This window comes from Chlamydotis macqueenii, chromosome 11, assembly GCF_036417535.1.
Source record: "Chlamydotis macqueenii isolate bChlMac1 chromosome 11, bChlMac1.mat, whole genome shotgun sequence".
Classification (NCBI taxonomy): Eukaryota; Metazoa; Chordata; class Aves; order Otidiformes; family Otididae; genus Chlamydotis; species Chlamydotis macqueenii.
In genome coordinates, this window is record NC_141566.1 from 3,519,269 (window position 1) to 3,538,995 (window position 19,727).

Sequence of the window (19,727 nt, forward strand, 5' to 3'; positions counted from 1 at the left end):
TGAATAAACTTATATTTACAGCAGTATTGTTGTATAGGGAAGAACTGTTAATCCTGGACAGATTAAGCACATGGTGATGAATGGTCAGATATTACCTAATTTGGAATGGGATCTAAGAATGCTTAGTCCCACCTACCTCTTACATCTGCATCCAGGGACCTACTGAAATATACCCAGGAGAGCATGGACCCTGCTCTTCCCTGCGGACCTCTCAAATGCTAATTCCTGAGGAAGGAGAGCAGGTCTCTGGTCCCCTTCACAGAGATCCCACCAAGCACATCAGGGAGCAGCCAACAGCTTTGGCACAGGATACAGGAGAGCCTTTGAATAAAAGGATGGTTTCAGGGAATAAAACTTTTTTCAAATGTCATGTGTGAAAGTTGCTGGCAAAGATGAGCTTTCAGTGGGTTTGTGTCAGTTTTGCCTGGACTATCATGTACAGGGCAGACAAAGCTGGAATAAGTACAAACTCTTTCTGTGTAAATGTGATACTGCTGTGTGTGATGTGCCAAAAATGACAAAATCTGATGTTATCATTCAAAATAGACAATGTTGTTAGGATAGTTTTCCTTCTACGGATGGAAAGACTTTCCTATTTCCAAATCCTGTTCTTTTCTAAAATAAAGATGGGACCAGCAATGGTGGGGTTAGGAGCAGGTTTAGTGGTGCTGCTCTTCTAACTGCAAGATAGAAATCTTCATCCAGAAAGCAGCTGAAAGATTTTGCTGTCAAAGTGGAAGAGCCCAGCACAATTTTGTAACAGCTGGGTCCTCCTGTAGTGGAATCAGAAAGTAAACTTCTCTTATTTTGGGATATGAGCCAGGCTGAATCTGTTGGGTTAAGCTTGTGTGGAATGACTCCATCCTGAACCCCTTGGGGACATGAATGAACTGGGATTCAGAGCTCTGGCTTTGGCTTGTGTCCCATGTTAACGGAGGAAAATTATTCAGGGGCACTGCATGCAGAACCACCAAGTGAATGATCCTTTCTGCTTGCCAGTGTAAACCATGAATGCTGTGTAAAACCAGTACAGGAGCAGGACTGTGCCCAGTTCCACTGCTCAACTTTTTTTTCTTAGTTGCTTTCCTAACATGCTGGAGTCTTGTTCCCAGCATTGTATCACACTAGGATTGTAGCCGTGTCCTCCCTGTACTGGTAATCCTATAATATCGGTGCTTTGGTCTGATTTTTTTTATTTTTTTTCTTCCCTCCCCCAGTGGGGCCAGATGCTTCCTTGGTGAAGCTAATGCCAAGGGGAAATTTGTATCCTTCAGAACATCACCCCAAAACTTGCCCCTTTAAATTTTTTGTTTACCCATCTGTTAACACATCCAGAGCTGGAATTAACACTTTTTTTTTTTTTTTTTCTTAAACACAGAGAAGACTACAACCAGACAGATGAGAGTAAAAAGCACTGAGGCGAAGTTACTGTGAAGGGATGGAACAAGGCACTAGGACCTAGGAGGCGTCTCATCCACCCTGGCAGGAATTTCTTGCTTGGAGCTCAGACAACAAAGGCAGAGTGAGCCTGGTTTTCTTTCTCTCAGCATCTCCACCCTGCGCGCTGAAAACCGGTGAGTAGAGCTTTTCTTGAGTAACTTGCATGCAGAAAAGTAACAGATGTCAGATAGAAAGGAGGAATCTTAGTACCTTACAGCATCTGCAGTTCATTTTAAAATCAAACCTCTCTGCATCCTCTGATTCATTCCCGAAGTTGCTTGGATGTTTCATTGTTCAGTGCATGACACCAGACTGAATCTACCTGAACTGGCATTGTGGGGAAAACGTTCCCAACTTGGGGTTTCTGTGCAGATTGCCTGCGTCCTCACCTTCTGCTTTATTGCAGACGGGTAACAATGATTTTTTTCCTGCACAAGTCACGCTGACATTGTAAAACACCGGGAAGGAGCTTCGTTCTGGCAAATGTAAGGGGTGGGGAAGAGAGAGCAACAGCTTTTCCCAGATTTATACCTGGCTGCCAAGTGCTGGTGTAAATCCCCTTTCTGCCTTGTGTTAACATGCACGTAACATATGTGAGTTGCATGTTCCTGGTTGTGCCGGGAGAGTGGAAGGGTCTTTCTATCACAGGGTTGGGGGTTCCTACTCCTTTTGTGTTGGGGTTTGGTGGGGAAGGTTGTTCTTGAGCATAAACTAGAGACCATGCAGAAATTCCTGCTTGCTGGGTGTCAAATAAAGTCTCAGCTTTTCTGCGCTAGTCGCTTGCGCTGGAGCCACCCCCCCCCCACCCCCCCCCCCCCCCCCCGAGCTCAGAACAATGAAAGGTGAGGAGAAAGGGCTGCAGGTCCCTTGGGCAGGGGTACTTCCAGCAATTACATCACTTAAGGCTGGGAGAGGGGTGGAAATAGCCCCTTTATTTTCTCCTCCTCATTAAACGGGAGCAGAAATGCAATTCAGAGGGGGCTCAGGCTGAAAAGAGCTTACCCAAGCCTCCTTTCAATGACAGATTTTTTTCTTTCCAGTCATTTCTTCCCAGAGATGTAGGCTGGTCCTGGGAATTGATTGATGGGCTAGGGAGGGGGCTGCGTATAGGGGGAAGGGTGGGCTGGATCTCGTTGCTAACCCTTATTGAACAGGCTGTCACAAAGAAACTGCTTATTCCCCTGTGACCATTCTTTCATAAATGCCAGTTTATTCTAATGTTAAACATTCAGATGCTCTGGTTCCTTTCGTGGTTCAACAGATTGAAGGGCTGACTTACTGGGATCTCCTTGTTTTCTGTTGCCAAAGGAAACCTCACAGGGCTCAGAGGTTTAATTCATTGCCAACTGGTGTTTGAATGAGTTTTTTGGGGGGCTGAGTTGTGATTGCCAGGTATCCCTTTGGCCCCAACTCCCATTTTACTGCACTTTGAAAACTCCCAGCTGCAGGAGCAGGCAGCTCTCTAGAAACATGTTCCCTGCCCCCAGTAGCTGGATCCCTTTCAAAATGTGAGGACCCCTCCCACCCTCAGTTGCCAGATCAATACAAATCTGGGTCAGTGGAGGGGATGCTTCCCAAATACATCTGTCCTGCCTCAGACACAGCTCTTGCATTAGTGTAGTTTTTCTCTCTGGATTGTGGCTCTGCCTGGCTCTAATCTCTCCCTTTGCACTCCTTCTCTCCCCACCTCCTTCCTGCTCAGCTTCAGATCCTTAGGGTTCACCGAACTATGGAACTTGATTTTGGACACTTTGACGAAAGAGATAAGGCGTCCAGAAACATGCGAGGCTCACGTATGAACGGGTTGCCCAGCCCCACTCACAGTGCTCACTGTAGCTTCTACAGAACCAGGACCTTACAGGCACTGAGTAACGAGAAGAAAGCCAAGAAGGTGCGTTTCTATCGCAACGGGGACCGCTACTTCAAGGGGATTGTATATGCAGTGTCCTCTGACCGCTTCCGAAGTTTTGATGCTCTTCTGGCTGACCTGACCCGATCCCTGTCTGACAACATTAATCTGCCTCAGGGAGTCCGTTACATTTACACCATCGATGGGTCGCGGAAGATTGGGAGCATGGATGAGCTGGAGGAAGGTAATTAGCATCGCTGTCTGGTGCAGTGAGGAGGCGGGGTGGGAAGGGGGCTGCACCACTTGGCTCTGCTGTTAAGTTCACATTTCCTCGGGTGCCTGGGAATGCTTCTGCCCCTCTGCGCTGAACCTGCCCATTCGCCTTCCCCTCCAGAGAGGTGTGGGAGAGGGGGGCAGTGCAGGGGCTGGCACTCCCCGCGTGTTCCCCAGCGTACTCGCTCAGGTGCAGATGTGGAGTCAGAGGAGTGTATCTTACCGTTGGCTAGACGTGGCTGTGTCCGTTGCTCAGGGGGCTGTCTGAGGGCACCCCCACGTCTGTCCAGACTCAGGGGGGTCCCACATGGGTGCAGGGGATGTCTGAGGAGTGATGTGGGTTTCTCACTGGGGTGGATGGTCGTGAATGGGAAAAGCGAGGGGATGCTGGGGGTTCATGTAGTGCGTGTGTAATGGGGGTGGGAGGGCTTTCTGCACTCTGTGTTTGGGGGTGTTTTGAGGGGTTTGTGCACAATGTGTATGCATAGGGGTGTGGTCAGGGCTGTGCAGGGACTTGAGTGCATGGAGTGGGGTGTTGGGGGTGCACGCAATGTGTGCTGGTGGATGTGTGGAAGGCGGGGTGTTAGGGGTTTTTACAGTGTTTGGGGAGTGTGTGGAGGGGCGTGCTGGGGGTTCACGCAGTGTGTTTAGAGGGGGAGGTTAATGAACAAGGTGTGTGTATGGAGAAAGGGAGGGTTGTGCTTGCTGAAATGTGGAGTTTGATATGTGTGTGTGGAGGAAGGTGTAAGGAGGGTTAACTGCAGAGGAGGTGCTGGGATTCCTTGAGGGGGTTCATGCAGAGGGTGTATGTTGGGTTTGTGCTCAGGGAGTGTGTGGAGGTGTGTTGGGCTGTGTGTGTGTAAGGGGGAGTGCTGGGGGGGTCCTGCATAGCAAGGAGTGTGTGGAGGGGGGGTTGGGTCTGAATATGCTTCATACAGATCCTGCATGGCAGGCAGATGTATTGAGTTGTTCGGATGAGGGGGGTGTGTAAGGGGGTGTATTTGGGGAGTGTTTCTGTAGGGCCTGTGTGTGGTGGGGTGGGTTGCTGTGGTAGGTCTGTGGGGGACTGTGGGAAAGCATCCCCTGCATGGCAGATCTGAGTGTGCCAGGGGATGCAGGTCTGAGCGTATCCCTCTATCTAGAGAGGCTGTCGGCGTGCCTGTTCCTCTGAGTGTCACTTGGACTGTGGGATGAAGGATGAGTCGGAAACTGATCCTTCTGTCCAGAGGGGCTGACCTGGGGCCAGCTGCCAGCTTGCCTGTGCCTGGGGAGCTCCCTCTGTGGCAGTGGGCTGCTGCCATGGTGCTGCCTTTCTTGGGGAGTGCCAGGAGGACCCCCAGGATGAAACTTCCACATGGCCAGTCTTGCCTTCTCACCCAAGGCATGGCTGTGGGCAAGCTCTGCTGGTGGCACAGCCGAAGTGAGGTGCACAGGAGATCCACAGCCACCTCATTTTTCTCTTCCCTGCACAATTCAGATACTCGGTTCTTTGTTTGGACCTGCAATATCCTGATTACTCTGTTCCAAGACGGGAGTTGCTTTCCCTGTTCTTTGATGCTTTCCTCAGCAGATGACCTTGCTGATTTGGTGACTACAGAAAATCCACGAGGTTTTTGCCTTGAATAAAAGACAATGGATGTGAGTGTGTGAGCCACTGAACTGCAGGGGCAGCCTCAGCAGTGAGTCATTGTGTGACCTTGACTAAAGCATCTCTCCCTAGAATTCCTTATCTGTCAAGTGGGATACTCATTTCCCCAAAATACTTTGTGGGGACAAGCACACAGAATAAATATTGGTTTCCATAGAGGAGTTTTGCTGGGAAGAAACTGCTGCCTTTCAGAGAGGTGATGCAGTCTAGTGGAGTTATTCTGAGCCCCGTTACAGCTGTCAAATGGAGGTGTGGCCTCCCTTAATTTTAGAGATTCTGCCATGTTTCATTCTGATCTCTTAATATGGCCACAGCCTTTCTCTAACAGCAGCTCTGTCCTGCTTGTCCTAGGTTTTGTGTAAATCTTTGGGAATAACTCCACAGGAGAAAATGCAGTTCATCATTCTCTTTTTGCACTCTTCTTCCTTTTATTTTTGTCAGTGAAGTTAAGAATCCTTCAGTTGTTATACCCACTTTATGCTGGATTTTGCTGCAGGTGAGAAGGTACCTAGTTCTTGAAAACATTTTTTTAACTGGTTAAGGTACAGGCAGGAGATGCTGGCATTTGTGTTCTGGCTTTGTTCTGCCAAAATGCTATCTGGAAACAGCACTGAAGAAGTGGCACTAAAACAAAACCAGGATTATCTGTGTGGCTTTGTCTTCAGCAGAGCACCAGCCAGGAAAATACAGTCTGAGCAGAGTGAAAACAAAGGAATGCAGTGTTTGAAAATGCAAAAGTAGATCTGCATGTTGTTATCGACAGTTTAATGATAACAATATTCCCATACTTCTAGGGATGACCTACGCATCTGTGCTAGAAAAGCAATCTGGGAAAGACATTACTTTTGATTTATAATACCATGGTTGTAACCAACCTTGTGGCAAACTATGCTATTAGCTTGGGTGTCTGTGTAACTGTGCACTAGGTACATGCATGGAAAACCAGAACTTCAGAGTAATTGCGCTGCGACATACAAGACCAGTGCATACACAAACAGTATATATTTGCCATATAAATTAGCCTTCTGGTTGGAGACTGAGGGTAACTAAACCAGTTCTAGTTGCTACGGTGTGACAAATGTATTATTGTACTTTCCCGTAAGCAAGTAGAAGAGAAGTCATCAGAGAGGCTCATCTCAGTAGTTTCATTGCAAAAGCTGGTGAATTACTGATAATATTTCACATCATCTTCTAAGTACTTGATTACTTCTGCGTGATTTAAAAACGTGTAGTCTGAATGCACTTCTGGAGAGCAAAGAATGATATTGCAGGATACCAGTACCCTTGAGGCAGAGACTTCAGTTGAATAAAGACTACTTTGTGTGCTGCTAATTAATTGGGACTTGGAAATAACCCTTTTGGTCTCCAGCTCCACACTTGGTAGTTTTTTCTTCCCTGGCATTCGGGGTTCTCATAAGGTTCTGGATGGATGTCTTACTTTCCAGTCTGTCTAAGATGGAACAAGCGAAGTCTCTCTTACTCTTTGATCGCACCTCTCCTACCTGCCAGTTGGGATGTGCCTCTTGGTCATTTTCTGTACTGAACTCTAATGCCTCACATTTTGGAAGCCCACCAGGCCTCTGTCGCTTAGACATTTTGCTGCCTGGTGAGTTCTTCCTCACCTGTCACTGGCTGCTTTTTTCCATACTGCCTCCTGTACCAGAGAGCTGTCTATGCCCATGCCTCTCAGTGACCTTCTCTCAGAATCCACTTGTCTGATCATTTGTTTCTCCCTCTTCTCACTCATAACGGCCATCTTCCGTCACTGTACTCATGTCTGTATCTTGCCTCCCTGTATTCGACATTCAGTTTTAATGTACTTGTAAATAATGTACATGCTGCCATTGATTAGGGCTGTATTCCTCTTTAATATAATTGTTAGTTTAATGCAGTACAGCATTCTATTACCGCACTGTTACAGCTGATCCTGACTACAGGTAAATTGCTGACAGCATTTCCCACTTGCGTACTCTCCTGGCTGAGTCAGGAGTAGATACTGGGCCAAAGTGCTACTCTCTGTCGTGGTGGTTTTAGTCAATAAGTGAATCTTTTGGAAAAGGTAGAGCAGCTCACATTGTCATCCAAGTTTCTATTAAAATCTGGTTGCCTTTGACATCTGGACAGGGTGGCTTGTTCCTTTCTTCATTCTGAGCCTCTATGCTCTTGTACACTCGTTGTGAGCTGGCAAATTCTCCCTGCCTCAGCTCTGATTGCTCTTTTGCTTTGAATGGAGGGCTGGATAAAGGTGAAAGCTGATGTTATGCGTTGATTTCAGCAGCAAAGATGGCTTAAAAATGCTGTTCTTGGCCATATGTTGCAAACTCATGTTGCAACTTGCTGTCCCCATTGTCCCACAAATGAACTCTTTGTGGGATAAAATTTTTTCAGTCCACTCCATAATTTTGCTGCTTTCCCATGTGGTCCCATTAGCAGTTTCTTGACAATGAAAGGGACAGTGAGGGACAACTTGGGAGGGAGAGGAAGGCAGAAGGAAGACTCCTGGCTGCTGAAGCCATTGCGGCTCTGAGTTAACCTCAGTACTGGTGGAGACTTTCTTGTTCTTCTGGAGGGACAGGGTTTGTTCTTCTTTCCTCCCTTTGGAGGGAGGGACTGACACTTCCCCAGAAGCCAAATTCCCCACTTTACAAAGATTAGACATTGTCACAATGTATTTAGAGGCACCAACCAAACAGGACATCCTAGAGCACTATTTATATGTGTAAGAAGAGTGCTCCTGCCCAGGGAGATTATGGTCTGAACATGTCAAGGTGGAAGAAGGTATTACTGGTGAGGAACTGACATGCAGAAAAGCAGTGTGACTTTTTTTGTCCAAAGTCTGTAGACTTGACAAAGATGGAAGTTGGAGCTCTGAGCTTTCTGATTCAAGTGCTTTCATTCCCTTTCTGAGCCTTTTTCGGGTCTGGTCAGTGGTTTGGAGGTGCTTGCATCTTTCAGGTTTTTTATAAGTGGACTTTGGACCTGCTTCTAGTCAGTGACTGATTTCACGTGAATTAAGTGTCCTTTCCTGTCTATGGTTGGGTCAGAAATACATGTGGAAATACACTCATCAAATACAAATATAGTATGGATTAGACATGGTCAGTAAAGGCAGACATGCAGGCATAGATTAGAACTTGAGAGACTCAGCGTGTCATTGAAGCTGTAGAGCTCCTCTCTTCTGAGCTCCTGGGGCGCTCAGGCTGTTAGGCAGGGCACAGCCCGCCTCGCGCTGTGGTCGCAGGACCCATCTGAGGGTGGGCTGGTGCTTTTGTCCTGTGCTGGGCTACTTGTCTGAAATTTGTTCTTGCCTCACTAGAAAAAAGCTGAATCGGATTTTGGTTTTCTCAATGGAGTTTCATTGCAAACATTCGTGGGCTGTGTGAGATATTCCAAAAAGTGTTTCCAAGATTTTTGTATCCTGTCATGCGGTGGGGAATCTTTTCCAACGTCTTGTCCAGGAGTGTTTAAAGTAATTATCAGAGGGGCTCCACCCTGGCGCTGTGCAGAGCCTGGTGTGTGCTCGGACTGAGGGGTTTATAGGAAGTATCTTGAAATCTCCACCCAGTGCATGTGTTCCAGTTTGCCTGGAAAATGGAAATTCATGTAGTCTAATACTGAAATCTTGGTAACCTGTGGCATTGTCTCCTACAGCAGTTGTCCTGACAGCTTGGCCAATTACATCCTATATAACAAAACTTATCCTTGTGGTTCTGTTTTATTCGCTTCCTTATTCTGGCTGTCACACTAGGACTGATATGGTCCCATAAATTCTTTGTGGGCATTGTGTGGTTTTGAAGGCGACTTGATAATCATGCATTTATTTCACTTTTTCAATAGAACAAGAGGTGCTTCTCTCTCATGGCAGAGCTCCCTGTGGAAGCGACAAAGGAAGGAAGCTCTTCCAGAGTTCATTTTGCCATGGTGGAGTAGATCTAGAGGCAGAGGAGGATCCTTTTTAATGCATAAAGTTGCAGGGAGTTCATGCATTTGAAAACTACAGGCCTACTTTAACACCATATGTAATGAACTCTGCAAGGTGTTAAGTCCACTTAATTCCTATTGAAGTAATAGTAAATCCCATGAAACGTGAAAGCCTGGCACAGTAGCACAATCTCAACTTTGTGACAGCAGAGCTAACAACCAAAATAATTGACTGCAGCCCGCAGAGACTGTTTTTGGAATAACTGCTAGCAGTTACACTTTCAAAATGGCCTCAATCCAGCTTTCCCGATTTTTCTCGCAAGACTTCTGCTCACAGTTCGTAATACTTGAAAACTTGCTGGTGCATGCTGAGAAAGGATAACTTTTTCTGAAAGCACAGCCTGTCATTTTTAGTATTGTCACAAGGAGCTGCTGTAAGAGGGTTGAAGGATTAGCGCTCATCTCGAGCTTAGCGTTTCTCTAGGAAACCTTCTCTAAGGCAAACCTTATCTTTTCTGAGATCATCCCTTCTTTAGGAGCTGCATAATCGCCTTGTGCTTCTATCGAATTGGTAGCACAGTGATTTGTAATGCGCTTCTGGCCAGAGTAACGGTGTGATACAAACTGTGGCTTCAAATGGCAAATATGCTGATCGTGACTTAAGGTCAAAGGACTACAGTCAGTCCATCTATTGCTAAGGGCCGGGTAGAAGGAATAAATAAATGCCTTGGCTGCTTTGGTGGCACGATAGAAATTGTGACACTTCTGGAGCACGCTGGCTCATCCTGCAGGGCTTTGGCTTTGCAGTGCAGAAAGTGACCTGACACTGCACTAAAAACACGCTGTCCTTAGCACCGCTGGTGTCATGCCCATAGCGTGGTGTTCAGCAACACATTGGATCTTGTCAGGATGATGCTTCCCACCCCTGATGCATGAGTGTCTCTTCAGGGCTCCCATTTGGGATTTTTTGTTTGGAAGTAAAGACATGACTGCTCATTGTACCTTCTCATGGCCTGTCGTTGGATTTCTGCACATGTACACAGCTGCTTGCTGTCTAAAGACGTGTTCCTGAAAATATTTGTGCACAGATTTTTATGCTTAGGAATGGGGAGCCATATCCTTGTTAGAGTTTCTTTTCTTTTGACAAAATCTCAAATCCCCTTCCACCTGAGTTTCAGGTTACATCTTTAGGTCAGGGAAGAAGGAAAGAAAAACTCTTCTTCCCTGGAGCTATGCTGCTGCAACTGCAGAAATGATGCTGAGAAGAGCTGCTATTCTGAACTGTCACTCCAAGCAGATTTCTGACCAGTTTTAGAATTCAATAAAATACTTGCTAGGGTTTGGGTTAACTGAAACAAAGTGAGAAAGGGCAGATTATATTTTCCATTTGTGACTGTGACCGTAATTTGAAAGGCCAGTGTATATATATGCACAGCTACCTCATACCACATTTGTGGAGACAAAGCCTAGGAGAAGATCGTTGCCTTCACTGTATGCTGTTGTAAATACACTAGACAGCGATGGTCTGCAGCGAAGAATTTTAAATTATTCAGTTGGAATGAAGAGTAATAGTACTTTACCACACAGACAAATACTCTCTTCCATTTACTTTAAACCATGGAACTTATTAATGGAAAATATACTCCAATACCTCATGTGTTTACAGAACACAGCGCAAATATATACTTTCTTTCATTGTGGCATCTTCTATTCCAAAGTATTAGGTAAACACAGATGAAAGTCAAGCCTTGCAACACTTCAGGGGCAGATATTGCTACTTCTGGTTTTTAGGTGGGGAAGCAGAGGTGCAGATGTGGTCAAAGCTTCTACAGAGAGGCCTGGGGCAGAAATGAGAATAGTATTCAAATCACTTATTCCTAGTATTGCATTTAAACATAGAATCGGAGGGCTAGAGCACCTCTCCTGTGAGGACAGGCTGAGAGAGTTGGGGCTGTTCAGCCTGGAGAAGAGAAGGCTCCAGGAAGACCTTATAGTGGCCTTCCAGTACCTCAAGGGGACCTACAGGAAAGCTGGAGAGGGATTTTTGACAAGGGCATGTAGTGATAGGACAAGGGGGAATGGCTTTAAACTGGAAGAGGGAAGATTTAGATCAGATATAAGGAGGAAATTCTTTACTGTGAGGGTAGTGAGGTGCTGGAGCAGGTTGCCCAGGGAAGCTGTGGATGCCCTATCCCTGGAAGCATTCAAGGCCAGGCTGGACGGGGCTTTGAGTGACCTGGTCTGGTGGAAGGTGTCCCTGCCCAGGGCAGGGGAGTTGGAACGAGATAATCTTTAAGGTTCCTTCCAACCCAAGCTATTCTGTGATAAATCCCTTTTCTCAAAGGATAATGTTACAGTGCTATTGAGCACACTTACAAAGGCTCTGCTGCCCAGGGGTTATGGGCTTGGGAGGACTCAGGAGGGCTAATTCCCTGGGAGCATCTCAAACTCCCCTTGCTGCGCTTCACACTCAGCTGTGAAACTGGAGAGGAGTGCAAGCTCCCTCTGCACCAGATGTTGCTTGGCTGAAGCAGATGAATAAACCACAACTTATCACTTATTAATCAGAAAGATTTAAAGTGTTCAATGCTTCTGGAAAACAATATCTCCAATGGGAATTCTTGATAATGTACAGTACTCTGTTGGGTATCTTTATGCTTCTATTGAGTCAGATTCAAGAAATGTAAGGAATTAAGGAGCTTCAGCTATGGGTACTACACAGTGAGTTTATTGAGGGGTTTTGCTGACAGCATGTATGCCTGAAATACAGATTTTTATTGTTTGTTCAAGCCAAAAGAACGTCCCGGTGGGATTATTGCATTAGTTTGGGGTACATTAGTTGATAAAATGCCCAACTGATAGTGTTCATTAATCATGTTAGCTCTCCTCTGCCTTCTGTATTCTGTTCCATCTTCAGAAGGGAAAATAGAACATCTGCTTCCTGTTGATAAATGATTTTTGGTCATTTTATGCAACTGGAGAGATGGAGAAAAGCTGCAGTTGATGTAAGCACCATGAGTACACATGACCTTCTGGCAAACTGGGTACAAAGTTGGGGTTAAAAAGTTACCATCCTGCATTTTTTTTTTTTTTTGTGGCTGCTTGTGCCATCAAACACTTAGCAGTAATAAGGATGTAAGCGCTACGCAGACCATTGTTTTCAGCCTATTAAAGCCTCCTGTTGATTGTGTACCTGTTAGCGGTCTAACCATGTGTTCTATGGAGGGATCAACTCCAAGAAAAATGCCATTTAGTCAGCAGAAGGATGACTCCATGAACACTATACTGGATACGTTACATGCCTAGACCATACAATTCTATGGAAATCAGTGAGCTGTTTGCAAATCCATATTTACACCTTTGTCAATTGGATGTCAAAGCCTGCGCTACCGATTCTGTACTGGAAAGCCAGGCTCAGATGTCGGGTAGCCTTTTCAAAGACGTCCAGGCCCCGGAGTTTGCAGTGGGGAACAGATAAGGAAATGCAGACAATCTGTTTATATGAAGAAGGATTTTTTTTCTTGTTCAAAATAGGTAAACCTATATTTTTATTTCAAACCTATCATAATATTTGAAGAACTTAATTCTGTAAGATTGGCCCAATAAAACACCAAAACAAACTCCGTATAGATCCTGCAGGTACCCATGTTATGCCTTCAGTTCCTATTAATTTGTTATCTCATGGTGAGACAAAAGCTCCTTCCTCTAGCAATGACTGACTTTTTTTCAGTGCGTCCTCAAAGTGCTCAGCAGCCTGAGTCATTTCAGACTAGACAGCTACATTCCCTTAGGGATACTGGTTTACAGTCTCATTCTAGTAATAACTCTTCTAGCATCCATCAGACTTGCAGACCCAAAAGAAGATCCTACAAATCCTTTAGGGTGCCCTTCAAACCTTAGATAGGATCCTGTAAATTACAGACAAAGCTTGAAACTAATTTTGGATGGGACAGGGAAGGGCTGCTTTTTTTTTTTTTTTTTTTTTTGTGAATTACTAACAAGACTGTTTAACTCTTCTCTACCATGTCTAAATTTGGATTCAATACATTTTTGTTTGGTACCAGCCCTATAAAAGCAAGCAGTGGTATTTGGTGTAGCATTTGCTGCCACTAGGTCTGTCCTCTAATAAACCACTGATGCTATAATGAAGCATATTTGTTATGTCTGCTAAATTTATCAAGGTTGCTTTTGTTAGAGGCTATTCAGTACCAGATTTTAATTCTTTTTCAGACATGGCACAAAAAGTACTTCATGGATGAATGTTGATATCATCTTGGCAGGGGATGACAGACTGAAAGGTCTGTAAAGATGGAGAGGAAGCTGGCAAATTTACAAAATAATTTATGTGATTGAAAGAATTTGGTGTTTAGGAGCTTTTAGACAGCTTAGTTGCATCTTCAGGTATATAAATACCTTTGTAACTGTCAACCTTTTTTAACCCCTGGTTCATGTGACTGAGTGGTAGCATGTATTTGCTGAGGCCAGCTCTGGCTGACTTGCTTAATTTGGGGAAATGCTAGCCATATTTTAAACAAGCAAAAATATAAAGTTAAAATAAGACGATTTTTTTTAATAACTAGCTGTCCTGGAAGTGATAATGAAAAAAATGATCAGTGATTAATGGGGGAAACTTATAGTGTCTGTTTTTCAGCAGCCTCTTGATAGTAACTGTAGAATTAGACTGGTGTTCATTTCTTTCAAAAGGGGAGAGTTACGTCTGCTCATCTGACAACTTCTTCAAGAAGGTGGAATACACCAAGAACGTCAATCCCAACTGGTCTGTCAACGTGAAGACATCTGCCAACCAGAAAGCGCCTCAGTCTCTGGCCAGCAGCAACAGCGCCCAGGCAAAGGAGAACAAAGATTTTGTGCGTCCCAAGCTGGTAACCATCATCCGCAGCGGGGTGAAGCCCCGGAAGGCAGTCCGTGTGCTCTTGAACAAGAAGACTGCCCATTCGTTTGAGCAAGTTCTCACCGATATCACTGAAGCTATAAAACTGGAGACAGGAGTGGTCAAAAAGCTCTATACTTTGGATGGGAAACAGGTAAGAGATTTTACAGATGTTACATCGATTTCTTTGTCTTATCCTGAGGCTTTGCTGACTCAGAACAATTTTTGAAGTCTAAAATTAACCTGGCTTGATCACTGCCATCTGTTCTCTTAGAAGCTGGACTTCTCGTGCCAGTGGTTAAGTTACTAAATTTTCACTGATATTAATATCAAGTAAAGAATGTAGCCAACCATCTGAGCGAAACAGATGCTCTGTCCTGCACGCCAGCGTGCAGTGCGTGTCTTCCGGGCCAACTAAATAAATAATATGGGGAGTTCGGCTCACAGCCACCAGTTGATATGGCTCTGAGGTAATTGCAAGAACTTCCAAGCTTTGGATTCACAAAGTGAAAATGTGTTGCTTGACTTTCCTTGCTTGCTAAGACAAAGTAATTGTTCCAAGCATGTTTTTCTGTCTAGTTCAGTAATTAGCAGGAAAAGCATGGAACTGTGCTGCATTTTCTTGACTAAATGCATGAAGAGAGAACATGCAGAAAGGGATTTGGGTCAAAAATATTTAGTGGGTCATTGTAATGTGCTTCATATCTATGTTTTCCTGGAATTGAAGGAAACATCTGTCTTGTGTTAGCAGCTACACAGTAATAAGCCATTTCATATTGCTGTATCTATGAAAACCCTTAAAGGAATGTGGAGGATAACTTTGGGGACTGGGAAGAGCTAGATTCTTCAAGGAAAATTCTGAGCTTGATGTAACAGTTCTGTGTCTTCTGTCATTGAGGGATGATCTTATTTTTGTCACTATTTTTTTTTTTTCCTCCAGATTCTGGAGAATCTGCTGCTGGCAGTAGCTCTTGAGTGGGGGTTGGATGCTGGCTATTCTAGAGATTGATGCTATTGCTTTAAATTAACTCTTTCCTATCTCTGGAGAAAATTACTCAAATACTGGCTCTTGAAATACCATGCCAACCCTAGGCAATGCCTCCAACTAACATGCAGACTTTACATATGAAAATGTTAACCCTTCCAACCCCAAACAGAGGCTCATAAAGTGTCCTGCACAGTCCACATGTGGTGTCTGAGCTAAAAGTAGCATGTCACTCTAACCTGCCTGATACTCTTCCTTGTCCCAACCTCTGTATCCTGCTCATTAGTTAGGGGTTTTGTATATCTGAAGCTAGAAAACTTCAGATACACAAAAATCTCATCTGCCTGGAAAGCTTTTCTTTCTACTTGTCTCAACCCAGCACTGTTACTTCCTAAGTATCTACTGGAAACCTCAGAAGCGGCTGGGGCAAGAGGAAGGAGAGAGTCAAATGATCTGTTCTCATGGAGGAAATCATGCATGGGCACAGGACCATGCGTTGTGAATCACAGCAGCTTTACAAAGGGTTTCATAGATGGATCTGACCTGAAAGCAATTGCCTACTCATGCTGACACAGAGTCCTCTTGCTGTCACAGTTGTGAATGAGGATCTCAACCTAAACCTGTAAAATGCTTCAGTTCTTTGAGAACAGCCAGCATTTTGGAGGTGAGATGTTGCTTTGGATGGTGTGCAGAAACACGGATGCCCCATGAGCTTCCGTCAAACTGTTCTGTTCTCCACCTTTAAGCTACTTACAGGAGTAAGTAGTGTTTCCCTTCCACCTCTGACTGGAGAGCAGGACTGGAGTCAGTCCACAAACTGAACTGAGCCTGTGGCCTGGTGACTGGACCAGCGTGTGAAAGTTGTTAGTGCCTAAGTGGGGACTGGGGAAACGCTGCTTGCTCTCAAGTTACGGGCTGCCTAGAGCAGTGCTGCTGTGGAGCCGACTGAAATCTGTTCCTGGAGTGGCTGCTTTGCATGGGGCTACGGCTGAGCAAGGGGCACAAAGATCTGTGTAACTGAGCAATTGCTACTGCAACCTGTTGTCTGTAGCAGACACCATACATGACTCTTCTTGAATCACAAAACAAAAGGCAACCTTGTTTTCCTTATGTCAGGCTCTGATAGCTGTGCAGTGACTGGTGCCTTAACTCGGCACTGTTTTGACTGGGGCAACCTGACATCACATTTCTGCAACAAAAACTGATTTCAGTAAAGTCTGAGTAAAGATACCACATTTAACTTGTTTTGCTGGCTTTATAACTCACTGTTTTATGAAAAGTGATATTTCATTGTGTATTGGAGGCCACTGGGAGTTTCACTGTATGCAAATGTACACACAGTATTGCAGTTATTGAAAAGAGTGAGATTTTGTGATTGACAATGACAGAATGTTTGATGTTGTTTGTGGCATCAGTTACTGTTGAAGCTTCCTGAAGAGCAAACCTGGTTCACCAAGTCTTTGTTTTTATTGGAAGGTTTCCTTCAATGTTTGTTTTTTTTTAATCTAAGTTTATTTGAAATTGTCTACCTATGTGTGTTCTTAGTGTTGAAGGTAGAGCTATGGGTGTGGTGTTTGCTGCTAGGGTTTCCATGACATAATGCTCCATAAAATCTGACCTTCTGACATGATATTAGAGGTTTTTGCATGTCTGAGTCTGACATTAAAAAGAGATTCTTGAGTGTTTAATTCTGACACACAGTACTTTATTTTCGGGAGAAAATCTTCATGCAAAACTGCAAGCTGCTCAAAGCTGGAATTCTGACAGGAATCCTGACAGTCTGTCTCTAGTGCCGTCAGAGGCACATTACTCCCTCTGTTGTGAAATGATAAAATTTACAAAAGGAACGTACAAAGGGAAATCATCCTTCCCCAGTCCATGAGCTGTAACTTAATGAGGGGAGATGATGATTTTATTTATAGGCATTTCCATGGTGCTCATCAGTAGAGTAATCAAGGTGCTTTAGAAGTACAGACAGTAGTGGCAGTGATGGTGGTGTGTAAATAATGACATTTCTGTGCACGGCAGACCTGCTGCATTTGGAATGAGAAAGCAGTTAACTGAGGGATGGATGGGATGTGTTTGCATACGTGTAACGCTCAAAACAACAGGGAGATAAGGTTTTTTAAGGAAATTTTGTTCCTTTTTATGTCTAAGGTTGTTTGTAGAAATATTGCCCTTTTGAAACGGCTAAATTAACATCTCATGTTTAAGTTGTTTATTTAACTGGATCTTGCTGTACTCAAGCTCCTTCCCTCCTTGGAGCACATCATCACCTCTTGATGGGCGCCCCAGAACTCAAAAGGAGTTTTACATTGTTGACCAAAAAAGAATCATGTCAGAGACTCACAGTAGAGATTTAACATTTGAACTTTCATGGCCATATAGGAGATTGTATAGGTCAAAGAATTCAGCGCATTAAAGAAATACTGCAGTGGATCCAATCCAGCGCTTGGTTTCATGACTACAACTGCTGTTGTGTTGAGATGTGTAATATACATAATTAATAAGACCAAATTCAATCCTGCATATGTATATATATCTGTGGATCGTGTTGGAAAGCAATTGTTTTGCGAGATCTCTTCTCTTGTTTAAACTCTTAGTTATATCCAGTGTCCCAAATAAGTCTGGATTCCTGGGAACGCTGGCTGCTTTATAAACGGATGATGACAATTCCTGCCTCATGTCATTAATAAACCAAATTAGATAACAGAATATGAGACTCTGGATGACGTTCCATACAAATATTTTTGAATGCACTAGACTGAACTGGACGTTGCCAATGTTGTATAGATGTACTGTCCTGTTTGTGCTTCACAGCGTCTTTCTCCCCATGGTGTACACTATCTAGGTGTTTTTCTGGAAAAGAGGAAGCTGTTTCATCACTGACAGCCCAGTGCCCAGCTTCTGCTTTCTGCACCTTGCTTTGCACGTGCTGTCTGTCTGCATTCATTCCTGCTTTTAAGAAGTGACCTGTAAAAGCTAGCATCTTCTGTCCATACTGAACTCTTTTCCTACGCTGTCTTTTATTCCAAAGTCTGCAAATTGTTCAGCAAGTACATGAAGAGAGGTAGTAACAAAAATTAGTCCCTCTTTTTTGTGATTGCCTGAGTGGATGGTACTCTGGAGTGACCAGAAATTCATCAGGCATGTTCAGTTGCACTTCAGCATTAAGATATTTTCTGTGGTACGGAATTCATTCTGCTTTTTCTCCGGCTGATGTATTGCCATGTCTTAACTAAATACCCCATTCTGTGACCCACCTATTAGCAGTACCAAATAAGCAGAGTAAGGTGCTGTTCAGAAGAGACAGGGCTTGTACGTCTCAGTTCCACGTAGATATAGATACTCTAGTCAACAAGCAAGGAACCGAATCTAGTTTTAGCCATGGTAATATGCGGTGATCTCTTCTGGACTTTGAAATCTTCAAGCACAGGGAGAAGTAACGCGTGCTATACATTGGCTTTTACCTAGTCCAGACAAAGTGCTTCTGTTCCATCTGAGTGTTAGGTGTCTCATCAGATGAAATTTGATTTTTTTTAATCTCAGGGCATTTGTGACTGTGCTCCCGAAGGAATTTCTATTCTTAATAAAACGGTTCCCTCTAGCAGTTTTTGCTTTGATAAGGATTTCACGTGACAGGTGATGAGTGACGTTCATCTTTCTGTTTGCAAAGCTGATACAAGTGCCTAGGAGGCCAGCCCACCTCTCTTGTCCAGAGAAGTAGTTGCCATTTTATTTTAGGTGACTTGCATTGAGGAAGTGCAGCAACCATAGAAGGAGAAGCAGGATGACTAGGCTCACAACAGATTAACGGTTCGGACATTGGGATCAAAGCCAACCAAGTAGCTGATAAAGAAACTCCTAGGACTGCACTACTAGTAAAAAGCCACCTTAGATGCATCCATACAAGTTGCACTGGAGAAACTAACCAAACTTTGGAGCTGCTGCACCAATTTTATATTTGTAATTGGCAACAAACTATTAAAAATGTAATTTCTCGGGTGTCAGTGCTAGCAGTGGACCAAGCTATGTCAGCATAGTGTAGCTCTATTGATTATATTAATGAAATTGTATCAATGTGACACAGAGCAAGGTTTGTACCAAAATATACAAATGTCTCCAATGGCTGTAGTCTGAAGTTGATGCTCAGGAAGAAAGTGAATACCTCCGTGATGTACCTAGTAACATCTGCATTGCTGAAAGATCAGAGGGAAAACATTCCCTCTAGAGCCCTGGAGATAGTTAACTTACACCCTGAGGCATGAGGTTCAAGGTTACAAAGCAAGCAAATCGGTTTGTGTTATTACACATGGCGAGGGGTAGATGTCAGAAATTCCTTGTCCTTCTGAGACTTCGTAACCGACTGCCCTTTTGGATACTGAAAAACTGCGTGGAAGTAACCCCAGAACAAAGCAGTTCCATGCACTCATGTAAAGCTGGGAAAGCCCCAAAGCAAACGGGAGGGAAGAGCAGGAGATGGGTGCAAGTGTGTTTTGTATCCTGCCTCCTGCAAAAGGCTCTGCAGCAGCTGATAGGGGAGAGTCCCATCTTCCCTCCCTGCTGCATAAAGCTGTAACAGTAAACTGTATCTGGCTTGCGTCTTCTTCTCGGTGCTTCTTGTTAACTGCTGAGATTTGGCAGGCCTTGCATAAATCTCTTATTTTGATATCACGAGAACAAGTCGAGATTGCAAGCACTGGCAGAGGAATTGTGCAGG

General features: G+C 44.3%; 1 protein-coding gene across 2 annotated transcripts in view; it reads left to right on the forward strand.

Annotated features, from left to right (window-relative positions):
- The first annotated feature begins 1,469 nt into the window (after positions 1-1,469).
- Positions 1,470-19,727, forward strand: part of DCX (doublecortin) — a 70,394-nt gene continuing 52,136 nt past the window's right edge. For both annotated transcript variants that reach the window (XM_010122157.2, XM_086756432.1), the window contains exons 1-3: positions 1,470-1,574; positions 3,143-3,533; positions 13,836-14,176. In XM_010122157.2, coding sequence (XP_010120459.1) covers positions 3,170-3,533; positions 13,836-14,176 — 705 coding nt within the window. In that variant the 5' untranslated portion in view covers positions 1,470-1,574; positions 3,143-3,169. The remainder of the gene's footprint in view (positions 1,575-3,142; positions 3,534-13,835; positions 14,177-19,727) is intronic.